General features: G+C 37.9%; 1 protein-coding gene across 1 annotated transcript; it reads right to left on the bottom strand.

Annotated features, from left to right (window-relative positions):
• Nucleotides 1-206: 206 nt before the first annotated feature.
• On the bottom strand, nt 207-5,200 carry LOC127526996 (uncharacterized). The gene is made up of 9 exons (XM_051924290.1): nt 4,874-5,200; nt 4,349-4,440; nt 4,213-4,240; nt 4,103-4,134; nt 3,668-3,695; nt 3,528-3,556; nt 3,292-3,403; nt 2,890-3,070; nt 207-1,191 (listed from the first exon to the last, which is right to left on the bottom strand). The coding sequence occupies exons 1-9, from the start codon at nt 5,166-5,168 to the stop codon at nt 1,146-1,148; spliced, it is 843 nt and encodes a 280-aa protein (XP_051780250.1). The 5' UTR covers nt 5,169-5,200; the 3' UTR covers nt 207-1,145.
• Nucleotides 5,201-14,293: the final 9,093 nt, after the last annotated feature.

Consider the following 14,293-nt stretch of genomic DNA (forward strand, 5'->3'; position numbering starts at 1 on the left):
TTGATGATGATCTTCAGCAGCATGCAGACACTATGGCTTGTGAAAAGGGAGCAACCCTGACTGTGGCCAATGTTGCTTTCAGGCAGTTGTGCTCCACTGTGTTTACTCTCCCCAGATCAATGGATGGTTATTCAGTTGATGATGCTGTGGCTTCCTATCTAACGACTGCAAATCACATCACAACCCTTATGACCGGAATGAATCTGATTGAGCCAGATAACTTTGTACAGGCTTTTGAAATATATGAAAAAATCATCAATTCTTCTCATACTAAATAAATTTTGTTGTTGTGAAAATAAATTGGTTTAATCATACTTTTTTGAGCCTTTACACATAGAAAGGTCCATTATAACAATTTAAAATAACCCAGAGGATATTTATATAGAACCTTTAGTATCCTTCCATAATCTATGTTTAACCATTATCAGTCCATTAATTTTATGAACTTGCACTGATATTAGAGTTCCTTGTGGCAGGAGAATCAAGCACCATTTATGAATTTGTTGAGTACAACTTAGATGGCTGTTTTTGCTTCTCTGGGAGAGAAATTATTTATTTGCATCAGAATTCTATAGTCATAACATCAAGAACAACAACATAATCAATATAATTGTATGCACTTTTTTCCTGTATACAGTATATAATGTAACAATACATTTTAATGACAGGAAAAACTAAACATTTTACTTTCCTCTTGGTGATGAATAAAACAAAGGTCATCATCTAAAATATTGCATTTTGTAATTACCAATGGTATCCGTAATGTTTTTTTAAATCAGTGTTGTCCAATGATTTTAACAGAAGAACTAGGTTTGAGGCCGAAATTCTTTCCGATGGTGTATATTTTAAACATGTACATATTAATTGTGTGCACAATGAATCAAATTTGTTTAAAGCATTTGGAGCTGCCTCTGTTGACATTAACTGGCACAGCTCTTTACAGGTCTTTACAGACCATGGTACAGTGTTTGTGTACAGCTCTAAAAATGTTATGCCGATGGACCATATGTCTGAATGTACAGAACAAGGTTGAAAGGTTAGCAGACATTCAGGAGCTGTGTAAATAGCAGTACCACCAAGAGGTCCACTTAAAAGGCCAGATATTTTGCTCCCCTGCCTTAGCGAAACTGAGTCGCGAACATTGGCTAAACCCCAGTCGGTAAGATAGGCCTTTTTGCTGCTGCCTTCAATCTAGAAGACAAAAATTACAGAAATTAAAATGAATTTACTTAATGAAACACAAATGATCAACAAAGCATATGTTTGTTGCCTAAACAGAATACATGTTTACCCTGTGTTTTGCACAAAAGTAAACATAAGCTTAGAATTCAAAATGTTAAAATTGTGATTGTGACTAATATAGAAAAACATCCCAAAACAGCTATTTATTTTTATATAGCACAGAATCACACAAAGAATGTCTAAATAGGCTTTAATAGGCCATGTTTAATTTACAAAAGAGGAATCAAAGTGAAACCATACTAACACAGTAACTCTTTTGTTTCCCTTGTATTTTCAATTTCTGTTTAAAAAATATATCCTACCAGGATGTTTGCAGGCTTCAGGTCCTGGTGTATTACATTCTTGGAATGGATGTATTCCACAGCCATTGCCACATCAAGTGCAACGTAATTTTTTTCTTCTGCTTCTAACTACAAAATGAGAAATGATTTGTAAAATCAACCTGAATTATCCAAGTAATATTTAATGCATCAAGGTCAGGAAGTTATCCTAAAAAAGCTGATATGAACTTGTAATTTCCAGGTATAATTTTATTTATAATGCTAATATCTATATTACTATAAACAGTAAAATCACCACTGTTAAATTAACACTATAGCTGCAGAGATGGTCCATACTTTCCACATGTACAATTTAAAATGTTACCATAACACTATTAGAAATGATTTAATAGGGTTAGTTTAGCTGTTTACCCTTTTACGATGCCTTTTGTAGCACTTAACAAAAACTACAGATAGAACTTTCCAGCTTTAGCATTAAACAACAGTTCTTTCATTTTTTAGGTTATCATGGAGCTACATTACAAGCACATAATGTGATAACTACACAAATAGGAAAATGAAACAATTTAAAGCTGCCTGAGAAAGTGGAATGTTAAATGGCAAGCTTTTTTACCAAGGATGCAAAATGGAACTAGTTATAAAGGTATCTTGAATAGTCTATAGGAAGAATGCCAGAAATAATAAACATTTATCCTTTAATAATCAATATTTTTGTTTCCTTTTTAAAGGAGTATTATTACATTAATATTAACTTGCATGAATAGAAAGCAATTTTTTCACATGACACAGTGGTAACATAAAAAGATTTAGAATGGATCAGAAAAACAACTAACAATATCCTTTTTTAGAATGCATATTTTCAAGTAAAAACATTGCTAATTTTTGAAAACTTAATTTAAAAGGTTCAAATGTCAAAAACTCTTGTTATATCAAGTTAAAGACAACAGAACATTCCATACCTTCACTGGACTGTCTGCACTGTGAAGTACAACGTGTAAACTTGCTCCATGGACATACTCATTTGCTATGAGTATATACTGATCTTTTTTGGTAGCAACCAAGAATCTAACAATATTTGGATGAGAAAGTCTTCTACAGATAAAAAAATACCATCATTAAACTATAACTATACATAACATGTTTATTTTTAAGGAGAATTGTAAATGAAGACTTTACAACACATTGTAATGTAAATATCCTTAAAAAATTCTGTCATGTTTCTTTGTCTTTAATACAAGCTTTTAGAAAGGTTTTCTTTTACATTCAATTGTCTGATGTTCACAGTTTTCAGAAATCAACAATAAACTAAACAAATTTAAACAATCAAGTTTCACTACAAATAATATAAAGGGAGAATAGAACTTACAAACAAACAAGGATCTCATGCAAAAAGTCATTACTGTCATCAACAGGAATCTTCTTTACTGCTGCTGGTGTTCCCTGATATGAACCAAAGTACACCGTTCCAAACGACCCTGACCCCACAGCCAAATCAGGATTGAATTTGATTTGTCCATCATCAACATATGGAACTCGTGGCATGTACACTTGTGAAGGCAATGAAACAAGACAAAAATAATACCGTTGCAGTAAAAATAACAAACATACAGACAACTAAAACAGTTAAGTTAAATGAGGCAGCAAAAGTCTTACTAAACACCAAACCCTTGAACATAGCACTTATGCATTTAGAAGAATAAATCACCTTTTTTTTTTCAAAATACAAAAGTATTGCTTTTCACTATGTCTGCATTACAACATACTGTACCTGGAGGAATTGCATAATGAGGAGGTGTTTGAACATCAGACTTTAATGAACCATCTTCCATATTTTCAGCAATTGCCAGTGAACAATGTTTTTTACTAGATGACACCATCAGCTGAAGAAAGTTATGAACATAAATTTACTTTCAATTAACAATGATTTTTCTAATGCAGTAAAACAATGGCATAAAATGCAAAGCACATTATTTTTATTTTATTAAAACTGTATTTCAGTCTTACCTCAAAGGAAAAGCTTCCTGAAAGTTGTGCTATTAGGCAAAATTTTAAAAAGAAATTAACAAAAAACTCCAGACAAAGAAAAACAAATTAATAATAATCTAGGTTTATAAATTAAATTAATTGTAAAAATATTTCAATACCTTGTAATTTGTCCATTGTTGGTTTTCTCTAAAGGAAAGGAAAACACAATCATCAGTTAAATGTGTATAATGTTCTGCACATTCTGATTTCTCAGTTTAGGTAAGGGTCAAGTGCTGCTCTGTTATAGTTAAACTTTAAAGAAGTGAAAAAGAGTGTATGTGTACTTTAGCAGCAATGTAATTGTAGTAAATTTTAAAATCACTAACACTGTGCTTCCCTATAATGAAATAAAAAATAATAATCTTGGTAATCTGGAATACATCAACTCATGTAGTAGAAGGAGAAATTGAGTTAAAGAAGTGTCTGGAAATACTTAGAAATGCTTAGCTGTTAACTAAACAAACAAGCATGATGGACTAAAAGGACTCTTCTTGTTTGCCAATTTTTTTTTTATGTTCTTAAAGAATATTCAATAATCTTTTTTAAATACTCACCTTACAACTGGTGGAACTTTTCTTCAAATGGCCTGTAAAGTATTAAGAACATGTTACACTGATGAATAAGTCTAAGAAAATAAATGTATAAAATTTTAAATTCTACAAACCTGAGGTTTCCTGCAAAATTGGATTATCCTGTTAAAAAGTAATGTTTTTATTTTTATTAATGTGATGATTTCATCCCTCTATTGATAAACAATTTCTAGAAATATTTTATAATAATCTGTAAATACTTGTCTGTACCATTGCTGCATTCTCCATTAACATGGATTTTGTTTGTGTTAAGTTTTCACTTTTAGATGCCAAAGAAAGCTGTCCAACACATATCACATCATCTAAGAAGAAAAGAAAAAAACATTAAAAATGCCATATTCAACTTCCATTTGAATATTATTTGACAGTATGTTTCACTTGTCTAGAATCTTGATCATAAAAAAACTAGAAGCAACTTGTTAATTGCAAAATAAGACATTATCTTCTCTGTGGTTATTTTATTCATAGCAATATACACCATTCATTATCAAGCAATATTTATTTACACAGCAAAATTACCAGTGTTACAATGACTCTTATCGTGTCAAAGCAACACTTTAATGTGTTTACATATAGAAACCATGGACCAATACACAGTAGATGTTTAAAGTGTTAATTTACTACTGCACATTTTGGTTTGTAGGTAATATTTCTGTGTTCATGTTTATATTAAGTTTTCGATTAAATGGCAATATGTTCAGTACGTAACACAGTTTAAACTATTAAAAGAAGTACCTAAATCTCTACGACCAACATATAATGTTTTCTTCCATATATCTGGAATTTCATTTAATGAGAAATACTCCTTCTCAAAATCTGATTTGGGCCATCTTGATCCATCCGCATTGCACAGTGTGTACTGAGCTTCATTTCTTTTGTCATCTTTCCAAAACATTTCTTTGGCTTTCTCTATTATATCATCATAACCATCCAATGGTTTCATTAAAAATTTAGGAGGCTCTTCTTCCAGCATTATCTTATGGTATTTTCCAGGTGTTTTTTTTGTTCTAGGTCTCCACTCCATTGCCATCACCTTCACCTTAAACAAAAATTGTATTTAGTACTTTGATATAAAATTCACAAAAGATACTATATGTGAATTAATGTGCACAAAAAAGAAAACTGTATGATTAAGACAGGCAGTGTGGCGTAGCAGTTAAGGTTTTGGGCTGCAAACCCAGAGCTTGTTGGTTCAAATGCTGGTACTGACACCACTGTGTGACCCTGAGGAAGTCACTTCACCTGCTTATACTGCAAAAAACAAAAGTAATGTAACGAATTGTACCTCAGATGTTGCAAGTTGCTTGGATAAAGGCATAAGTCAAATAGATAAATGTGTATTATACATATAGGAACTATTTCATTTTCAGTTAAGTCATCTGCAGCAAACCTTTATAAATGAGGGTTTCTCCTTTTTAGATAGTGCAAACTGCTTCTTCTTCACTGATGTTTTCTCTTGGATGGCTTTTTTCATTTCATTGAAAATGAAAGCAGCATCTGCCAAAATATGTAGCTTTCTTATTAATTTTTCAACATTGTGTAAAATAACTTCATAAAGTAACATAAAAGGTTTAAATGCTGGTTATCCTTTTACACTAAAATATTACTAAAGAGATACAAAAAAGTAAAATGTACGTGTTGTTTTTCTTTAGGGAGATTAAATATTACTGAAGAAAGAAAAAAAAACTAAAACGGCCAAATGGGGCTATGCATACGAACTTAAAAGGTTTAAATAAAACAGAAATATACACCTTTACTTTTACTTCCTTGGCTTGTAGAGGGCGTATCCTGTAGCAAAGCTCTAACTTTTTCATGAAAGCCCCTTTCAGTCAATAAGCCTGAAAAACAGGTGTAAATACAGTGACAACAAGCTACGCAAACCCACCAAGACATGGAATTGATTAAATCAAGGAGCTGCGCTACCTTCTTCCAGATCGGCCCTAAGGCGTTCATATTTTTCCAAAGCAGTTCTGGTCTCCATCGGCATCTGTAGCTGAGTCGAAAAACACTATCCCATACTATTAATTAATGATTAACACATTTTTACATGTATTGTAAGCATACAATATAAGTGATAATATGTTGCGCTCATTTATTAGGTGTAACGAAATTTTCGCGCATTTAACGGCTGAAGTCCGAAGTGGTTTGTGCCCTTCAGAATGAAAAAAGTTTACGTTCACCTTTTTAATAAAAGGTGAGCTTTTAAGCCTGAGAAATCGCCCCGTAAATGCACACATTTTAATGCACGCGTGTTAATATGTATACTTACACAGTATTAAAAGACACTCAGCAATTAACGTCATTTACCTTCGTTCCCGCGTTTGAGTCGTGCTGTAAATTCTTACTGTGAAATATAATTGACAAATATTTTGGCGAATGAACTTGTGAAGAAGGTGGACCTAGAGTTTTACGTCACTTCCTTAACGAAAATGCTGTCATACAGAGGGGTGGGGGTGGGGTGACGGAGAGCTGAAGGCGGATGACGGAGATAGGAGGGTGGATGGCGGAAAACGGACAGCGGAGAACTGAGAGCGGATGGAGGAGGGAGGAGAGAGGAGGGAGGAGGGGTGACTGGGGATTCCTCGCAGGGAGGAGGAATATTTTGTCGAAGGTAGTAGGAAGGATGGAGTTTTTTCGGAGGGAGGAGGATGTCCTAAAATGGACACTGTAATTGTGAGACATTTTTGGTCAACAGGCTACAAAAAGGATGTAGAAGTGGTATAAAAAGTCCAGAGAAGAGCAACTAGGTTGATTCCAGGGCTACAGGAGATGAGTTATGAGCCTTTTCAGTTTAAGCAGATGGAGGTTAAGGGATGACATGATTTAATTATTTAACATTATGAAGGGAATTAGTGCAGTGCATTGAGACTGTGACTTTAAAATGAGTTAAACAAGAACACAGGGACACAGTGAGAAAATTTTTCATTGTAAAATATCCATCCATCCATCCATCCATTTTCCAACCCGCTGAATCCGAACACAGGGTCACGGGGGTCTGCTGGAGCCAATCCCAACCAACACAGGGCACAAGGCAGGAACCAATCCCGGGCAGGGTGCCAACCCACCGCAGGACACACACAAACACACCCACACACCAGGGCCAATTTAGAATCGCCAATCCACCTAACCTGCATGTCTTTGGACTGTGGGAGGAAACTAGAGCGCCCGGAGGAAACCCACGCAGACACGGAGAGAACATGCAAACTCCACGCAGGGAGGACCCAGGAAGTGAACTCGGGTCCCCAGGTCTCCCAACTGCGAGGCAGCAGCGCTACCCACTGCGCCACCCCATTGTAAAATATTAGAAAGTTTTTCTTTACTCAAAGAATCATAGACACATGGAATAGGTGACCAAGTAGTGTGGTAGACAGTAGGACTTTAGGGATCTTCAACACTTAACTTGATGTTATTTTAGAAGAATTGTGTAGATAGGAATTGTGAGATTTGTTTGCGTGGTCATTTCTTGTCCAGATTTTTCTAATGTTTATTGTTATGCTGAAAGATGAACTGTCACCCCAGTCTGAGGTCACATGCACTCTGGGGAAGATTTCCTTCAAAGACCCCTCTCTCTGCTTCATTCTTTCTACTCTCTATTCTGACCTATCCCTGTACTCCCATTGCATGATGGTTGTGACCACCATGTTTCACTATAGGGTTTGTATTAGGCAGGTGCTGAGCAGTGCCTGGTCTTTGCCAGTCCTAATGCTTGAAGTTCAATTTTTTCTTGCCAGACAAGAATTTTTTTTTTGTCACAATGTCACAGTCCTTAAATGGCATCATAAGCTTTTTACTCAAGAGTGTCTTCTGTCTAGGCCCCCTACCATAAACACCTGATTGATTAGCTCCACTGAAATGTTTGTCCTCCCAACAGGTTCTCTTATCTCAGCAAAGGATGTCTAAAGCTCTGATAGAGTGATCATTGGGTTCTTGCTCACCTCCCTGATCCCTTCTTATCCAGTAACTCAATTTGGCTGGACAGCCAACTCTAAGAAGAGACCTGGTGGTTCCAAACTTCTACTATTTTAAAATTATTGATGCCACTATGCTCCTGGGGATACTCAAACTTTAAAAAAATATTTTATCCCCTTGCACTTTTCTTTACCTCACTACCATTTGAAAGTGAAGGTCCTTGGATTTCATGGCTTGGGTTTTGTCCTGACATGAAGTTTGAATTGCAGGACCTTCTCTACACAGGTGCATTTTTGCCTTTAGAAATGACGTCCAGTCGGTTGAGTTTTCCACAGGTGGACTCCACTCAGGACCTGGAGAATTAAAGCAAACAGGGAGGCACCTGAGCACAATTTGCAGTGCCACAGTAAAAGGTCTGAAAATTTACATTTCAGATTTCAGTTTTTGATTTTGAATACATTTTAAACCTATCTGGGAATCTGTGTTCATCTTTTCATTATGGGTTATTGAGTGTAGATTTACGGGCAAAAACGGCAAGTTTATCCACCTAAAATTAAATCTATAGCACAATAAAGTATGCAGAAAGTGAAGGGGTCTGAACACTTTATTAATAATAATTATTATTTGCATTTATATCGCGCTTTTCTCACTACTCAAAGCGCTCAGCAATTCCAGGTTAAGGGCCTTGCTGAAGGGCCCAACAGAGCAGAGTCCCTTGCTTGCTAGCCTCAGTACAGTACTCTTCCTAACCACATTTTCTGTTAAAGAAACCGCACACTTGATCAATGAAATATTGAAATTCAAAAAGTACTTGAAGTTGTTGTAAATGTAATTAAAATGCACACTTTATTTACACTGATCCTTGTCTTGAAACCAATGCTGCTGAGCTAAGCTCAGGTTCTCTACAATCTACTATTGGTCTAAGCAGGCTAAGAAAAGTAGAAAGGACTCTGAAGCTGCAAAAGTAATGTGAGTAAATATGGGAGCGAACGAAGGTATGCTGGCACGCATGCATGTTGGAGGATCTCCTCACTGTTTTGATCGAGGTATGAAATAACTTACCAGAACGAAAGTGGCACTGCTGCTAACATTCTGCTCTCCTTCTGTCCCCGCAGCACCGAGAAACTGCCCAGTAAGGCCCCTTCCAGTTCCCCAGGTATTAGAAACCCAGCTGCCACGAAGGAGGCGTCTTTTTGGCCAAAGACACCCACCAGATGGAGGTCTTGAACAAACAGACCAAAAACAAGCGGCTAAAGCCGAGCCTTTTGTTTATTTGAAAGCCCGACAGCAAACACACCTAAGAGGCATTGACTTTTTGTTGAACTTTTCTGTTAAATTAAACTGGACGACCCAGTTGGCATCCCAACTTTTATTTTTCAAGACTTGTCACTCCTGCACTCAGGCACTATATTTGATAAAGGGGAAAGTAACCAGTTTATTTTATTTTTTTGTACATAAAGTGAAACAGGAAACTATTTGACGGTCATGCCACCTAAACTTATAATTTACAGCCCTTGACTCTCTGACTCTGGGCCTCCTCAGAGTGCCAACCTTGAGGCGTTGTTCACAGAACACTTCACTTCTCCTTACTGCTGAGTGCATCGATCCTGACTTAACAAACACATCATAAGGGAGTGTCACTTCAGAATAGTCTGCAAAAGCAAAACACTCCTGCCTTAGAATATTGACTTTTCTATTCATGTATTGATAAAAATACATTCCCAAGAAAGGATCAGTTCAAAGAACCATAATTAATAATAAGCAGCCTCCTTAGCCTTTAATTAATCCCTGGAAAAATGTTTGTTTTAACAACAAAGAAAGTTATGTATAACAGAAATGTGTAAATACATAACGTCCACATAAATACAGTAGGAAAGGTAAGTCTTATGTTCACTGTTGTACTGGTGATAGATAGACATAACTTTATTTGTACACTGAGGGAAATTTGGCTTTTTAACAGAAGCTCTTTAAATAAATAAATACATAAATCAATATGACATCCTCCATAATGTTTGGGACAAAGACACATTTTTCATTGATTTCTCCCTCTGCTCCACAGTTTAAAATTACAAATCAAACAATTCAGAAGTGATTAAAGTGCACATTGCAAACTTTGATTGCATACATTTTGGCTACACCATATATGAAGAAATGATAAAACTTTTTCTACACAACCCCCCTATTTCAGGGCCCCATTGTGTTTGAACACAGCAACGCCAAGTCTATTAAAGCCGTCATATTCAGTCTTCTCTAGTTTCTTTGTGTTCTGAGACCACTTCAACCTGTCACTGATGTAGACATTATTTATAGGAGTGCACGACCTCTGCATCCACAACCCAGACATAGAGGCTCCTCGATACGGCAAACATCGATAACCAGTTCCTTGGTTTTGCTGATGTTTAGTTTCACACAATTCTTTCTCCATGAAGAAACAAACTTCTCCCCTGTCTAATCTCCCTAGTCAATTCATTCCATAAGTGCAGAATAATCTGAGAGTTTCTGCAAGTAACATGACCTGCTGTTATATTTATGGTTGGAGATGTTCAGAGTAAAGAGAAACAGAAAACAGCATGATTTTTAAATAAATAATTGAGTCTTGGGGCGGCACGGTGGCACAGTGGTAGCACTGCTGCCTCACAGTTAGGAGACCCAGGTTCGATTCCCGCGTCCTCCCTACGTGGAGTTTGCATGTTCTCCCCGTGTCTGTGTGGGTTTCCTCCGGGCGCTCCGGTTTCCTCCCACAGTCCAGAGACATGCAGGTTAGGTGGATTGACAATTCTAAATTGTCCCTAGTGTGTGCTTGGTGTGTGGGTGTGTTTGTGTGTGTCCTGCGGTGGGTTGGCACCCTGCCCGGGATTGGTTCCTGCCTTGTGCCCTGTGTAGGCTGGGATTGGCTCCAGCAGATCCCCGTGACCCTGTGTTCAGATTCAGTAGGTTGGAAAATGGATGGATGGATGGATAATTGAGTCTTGGAGCATGCAGGGAGAGTGAGGCTGACCCGGACCATGATGAACATTGGCATCGGTGAGATGAGCGAGTTGCGTGAGGAACGAACATCAGAAGAGAGAACGGCAAGTGGGATTGGTGTCAGACTGTTTTACAAAGCCACCCACCCAAGCCTGAAGAGGACTTTTTAGAATTTTATCTATTAAAAAGTCCATTAAAAGTTCATAATTCTAAAAAGTCCTCTTCAGGCTTGGCGAGATTGCGTTGGTTTGGACATGTGCAGAGGAGAGATGCTGAGTATATTGGGAGAAGGATGCTAAGGATAGAGCTGCCAGGCAAGAGGAGAAGAGGAAGGCCTAAGTGAAGGTTTATGGATGTGGTGAAAGAGAACAAGATGACGTGGACAGAAAGATATGGAAGAAGATGATCCGCTGTGGTAACCCCTAATGGGAGCAGCCAAACAAAGAAGAAGAAGAATGGATTCCTTATCTATTGCTGATTTTATTGTCCTTTTTAAAGTTCCTATTCTTTTAATGTCCTGTTTTAGAAGGGGGCATGAACTTTGTTTTATTGAGTTTTTTTTAGTTCTTTTATTGTTTTAGTGTAGTGAGAGGGCCACACCATGGACCTTGGTCACCAAGTTTAGGGGGGGGGGGGTCCCGTGAAATTGGCTGCTTGTGAGGGGAGGTGTGTGATAAGAGGTTCTTGGCACAGCACGATTTTTAAATAAATAATTGAGTCCCAGGGTTGATTGTGGTGCTTGGCTGATCGTGCATTCACAAAGCAAATGTGAGCAGATCAGTCAGGTGGCTCAATTAAACCTTTGAGTAGACAGAAGACCACACCTGCACCAAATTGGGCTGTATGTAGGGAGCCTGCATGACAAAATCCAGGGATTTCAGATCAGAAATACAAAGAACAGAGAATGGAGGTTATGGGAAGAAGAGAGAGGAAAAATGGTGAGGAGCCTGTGTTGATTAGAATGGAGGCAGGTGGTCAGGAGTATGCCCATAGGAATCAAGCAGAAGGCCTGCAATCGAGTGAAGGGCTGGAGAAGGGACATTCCTTAGAACAATGCATAGGAGTAGGAGTGACCCTGTCATGCAGTATCTCCCTTCTGTTACTAAGGGAGATGTGCGTAGGGTTCAGAGGGGAGTCATACTGGCAGTAAGACCCTGAACCCAACGTTTAATGGATGACTGCACCTGTTGGCGGGCATCTCCTCATGCTGTAAGGTCCTGAGAAGTTATGCTAAGTAGATGACAGATTTTAAGAAGATGCTCTGGGGTTTCTGTCGATTTTAAATGGATTTTTAACCGTGTTTTTAGTGGATTACTTATTGAACATTTTAACCCCCATGTTTCACTTTTCTTTTATGGATTATTTATTGTAGAACTTGCACTGCACTTTTGAGCATAGTTTGTTTGTTTGTTTGTTTGTTTGAGTTTTAATAAAAGCACTTCGCATTTCTGAACCATCCCCTCTCTGACTGTGTGTGTCAACATTTGCCCAGCTCATTTCGGTTCACGACTATTGATGGTTCTGGGCTTCGAGGGTCCTGGAAGCAACCAGAGGGTGGAGCTCCATTGTTGCTCACACAGTTCTTGTGTCTCACAGACTGAGGTCTGCCCAACAGACAGTTCATTTTCAGGACACCATAGGCTCATCCACCTGCATATCTTTGATTTTACCCCTTAACAGGGAGGGCTGGATGGTATTGATGACACTGGGAAAATCAAAAAAACATAATCCTCTCAGTGATGCCAGCTTTGTCCAGGGAAGAATAAGCTTTGTGGAGCAGAGAGATAATTGCATCCTCTACTCCAGTCTATTTAGCACACGTCCTTCACGTGTAATGTTTTGAAACACACACATGGGCTGAGCAGATGTTGAAAGATTTGTTTTGTAATATTTTCCTCTTGTTTGCACAAGACAGGGTGGAATGTCAGTGCCCAACCCTCACAATCGACACACCAGGCTTCGTGACTTACCCATTTCCCCTGGAGTGAACAGTGGCAGTTACTGCATTGTGAACAGTGCTGATGAAGCAGACATTGTTCTTGTCTTTCTGTTTGAGTGCAATCATTTTGGCTTTTTGTCACGTTCCTAATGCACCACACTGCACCTTCATGTGTTCACGTAACTCGATTCTCTTTTCATACTATGGCAGTTCAGTCGTACAGTGCTGTATGCACCAGTGTTTCTCATGCATTTCAGGTGTGGTATAGAAACTGTCTGTCATAGCAGAGTAACCTTGGTCAAGCAAAGGTTCTGCCAGTGACAACACAGATAATGTAACGCCATATTAACTGTACTTGCCTTCTCAGTTGGTCCCTCATCTGGTGCAAAGTATCAAGTTCCAGACGTACCCAGAGTTTTCTTCACACAGCATGAAGGACTTGATACCGAGTCTTCTCCATTTAGAAGCTATGTACTGTATCCACAACAGCTTTCCCTTGTAACCCATTAGACTGTCAGTAATACTTATGTCATGATAAAGAACATACACCTTCTGCATATTTTTGATGTTCACCTGATACACATCCCGCAGTTTGTACAGTTTTGGTTCTGTGTGATTGGCTTCATCATAGTCAACGTTATAATGAGTGAAAAACAACACTCACTCATAACACCAAAAATGCGTGTCTGCAACAATTGGTTTATGGACCAGTACCATCTGTGGATTGTTTTACCCACCATGCCTTGCAGTATCAGGAAAAAGAAAAACACCCTCATGTTGATTGTAGTGACTGCAAGAAGCAAATGGTTTACTGCAAATTTTCTGACACTGCTCAGCACTGTGGTTCATTTTAACAACTCGATCAGATCATCCTTGTTAAATCGTAAATATTCAGGGTAATCACAATCAACAGACAGCTTTAGACTGAGGTTACCCTCAAATGGGTATTGAGGAGGTGCAGAGCTGTCAGCAGTAGTATGACTATGACACCAAACTGGAACATCACGTAAATGTGGCAGGTTAGCTTCTACCAAACAGGTGTCAGATTCACTGTCCTTGTCAACGTCTATTGATCAATTCACATCATCAACACTATTATGGTATTTGAGCAATGGTTCTAAAACCACACTAAATCTAGCTTTATGACTTTTCATTTGCCATTGTGTTTTTGGTTGAAGGCTCCGCCCCACTCATGAATATTGATGAGTCACCATAAAGTGGTAGAATGAGTACCAATGTTCCTTTCTTTCTACAGCATGATTTTATTTCATCCACTAGGTAGCAGGAGAATACTGTCCCAAACATTACTCTGGCTTAATACTGTAAAGCTGATCATTACA

This window comes from Erpetoichthys calabaricus, chromosome 3 (assembly GCF_900747795.2).
Source record: "Erpetoichthys calabaricus chromosome 3, fErpCal1.3, whole genome shotgun sequence".
Lineage (NCBI taxonomy): Eukaryota > Metazoa > Chordata > Cladistia > Polypteriformes > Polypteridae > Erpetoichthys > Erpetoichthys calabaricus.

What these genes read in the sequence shown, in the direction of transcription:
- LOC127526996 (XM_051924290.1), bottom strand. Translation starts at nt 5,168, where the DNA reads ATGGCAATGGAGTGGAGACCTAGAACAAAAAAAACACCTGGAAAATAC. An exon ending in CAGGAAGCTTTTCCTTTGAG is followed by an intron (nt 3,404 to 3,527) that starts GTAAGACTGAAA and finishes AACTTTCTTCAG; the next exon opens with CTGATGGTGTCATCTAGTAA. An exon ending in TCATTATGCAATTCCTCCAG is followed by an intron (nt 3,071 to 3,291) that starts GTACAGTATGTT and finishes TGCCTTCACAAG; the next exon opens with TGTACATGCCACGAGTTCCA.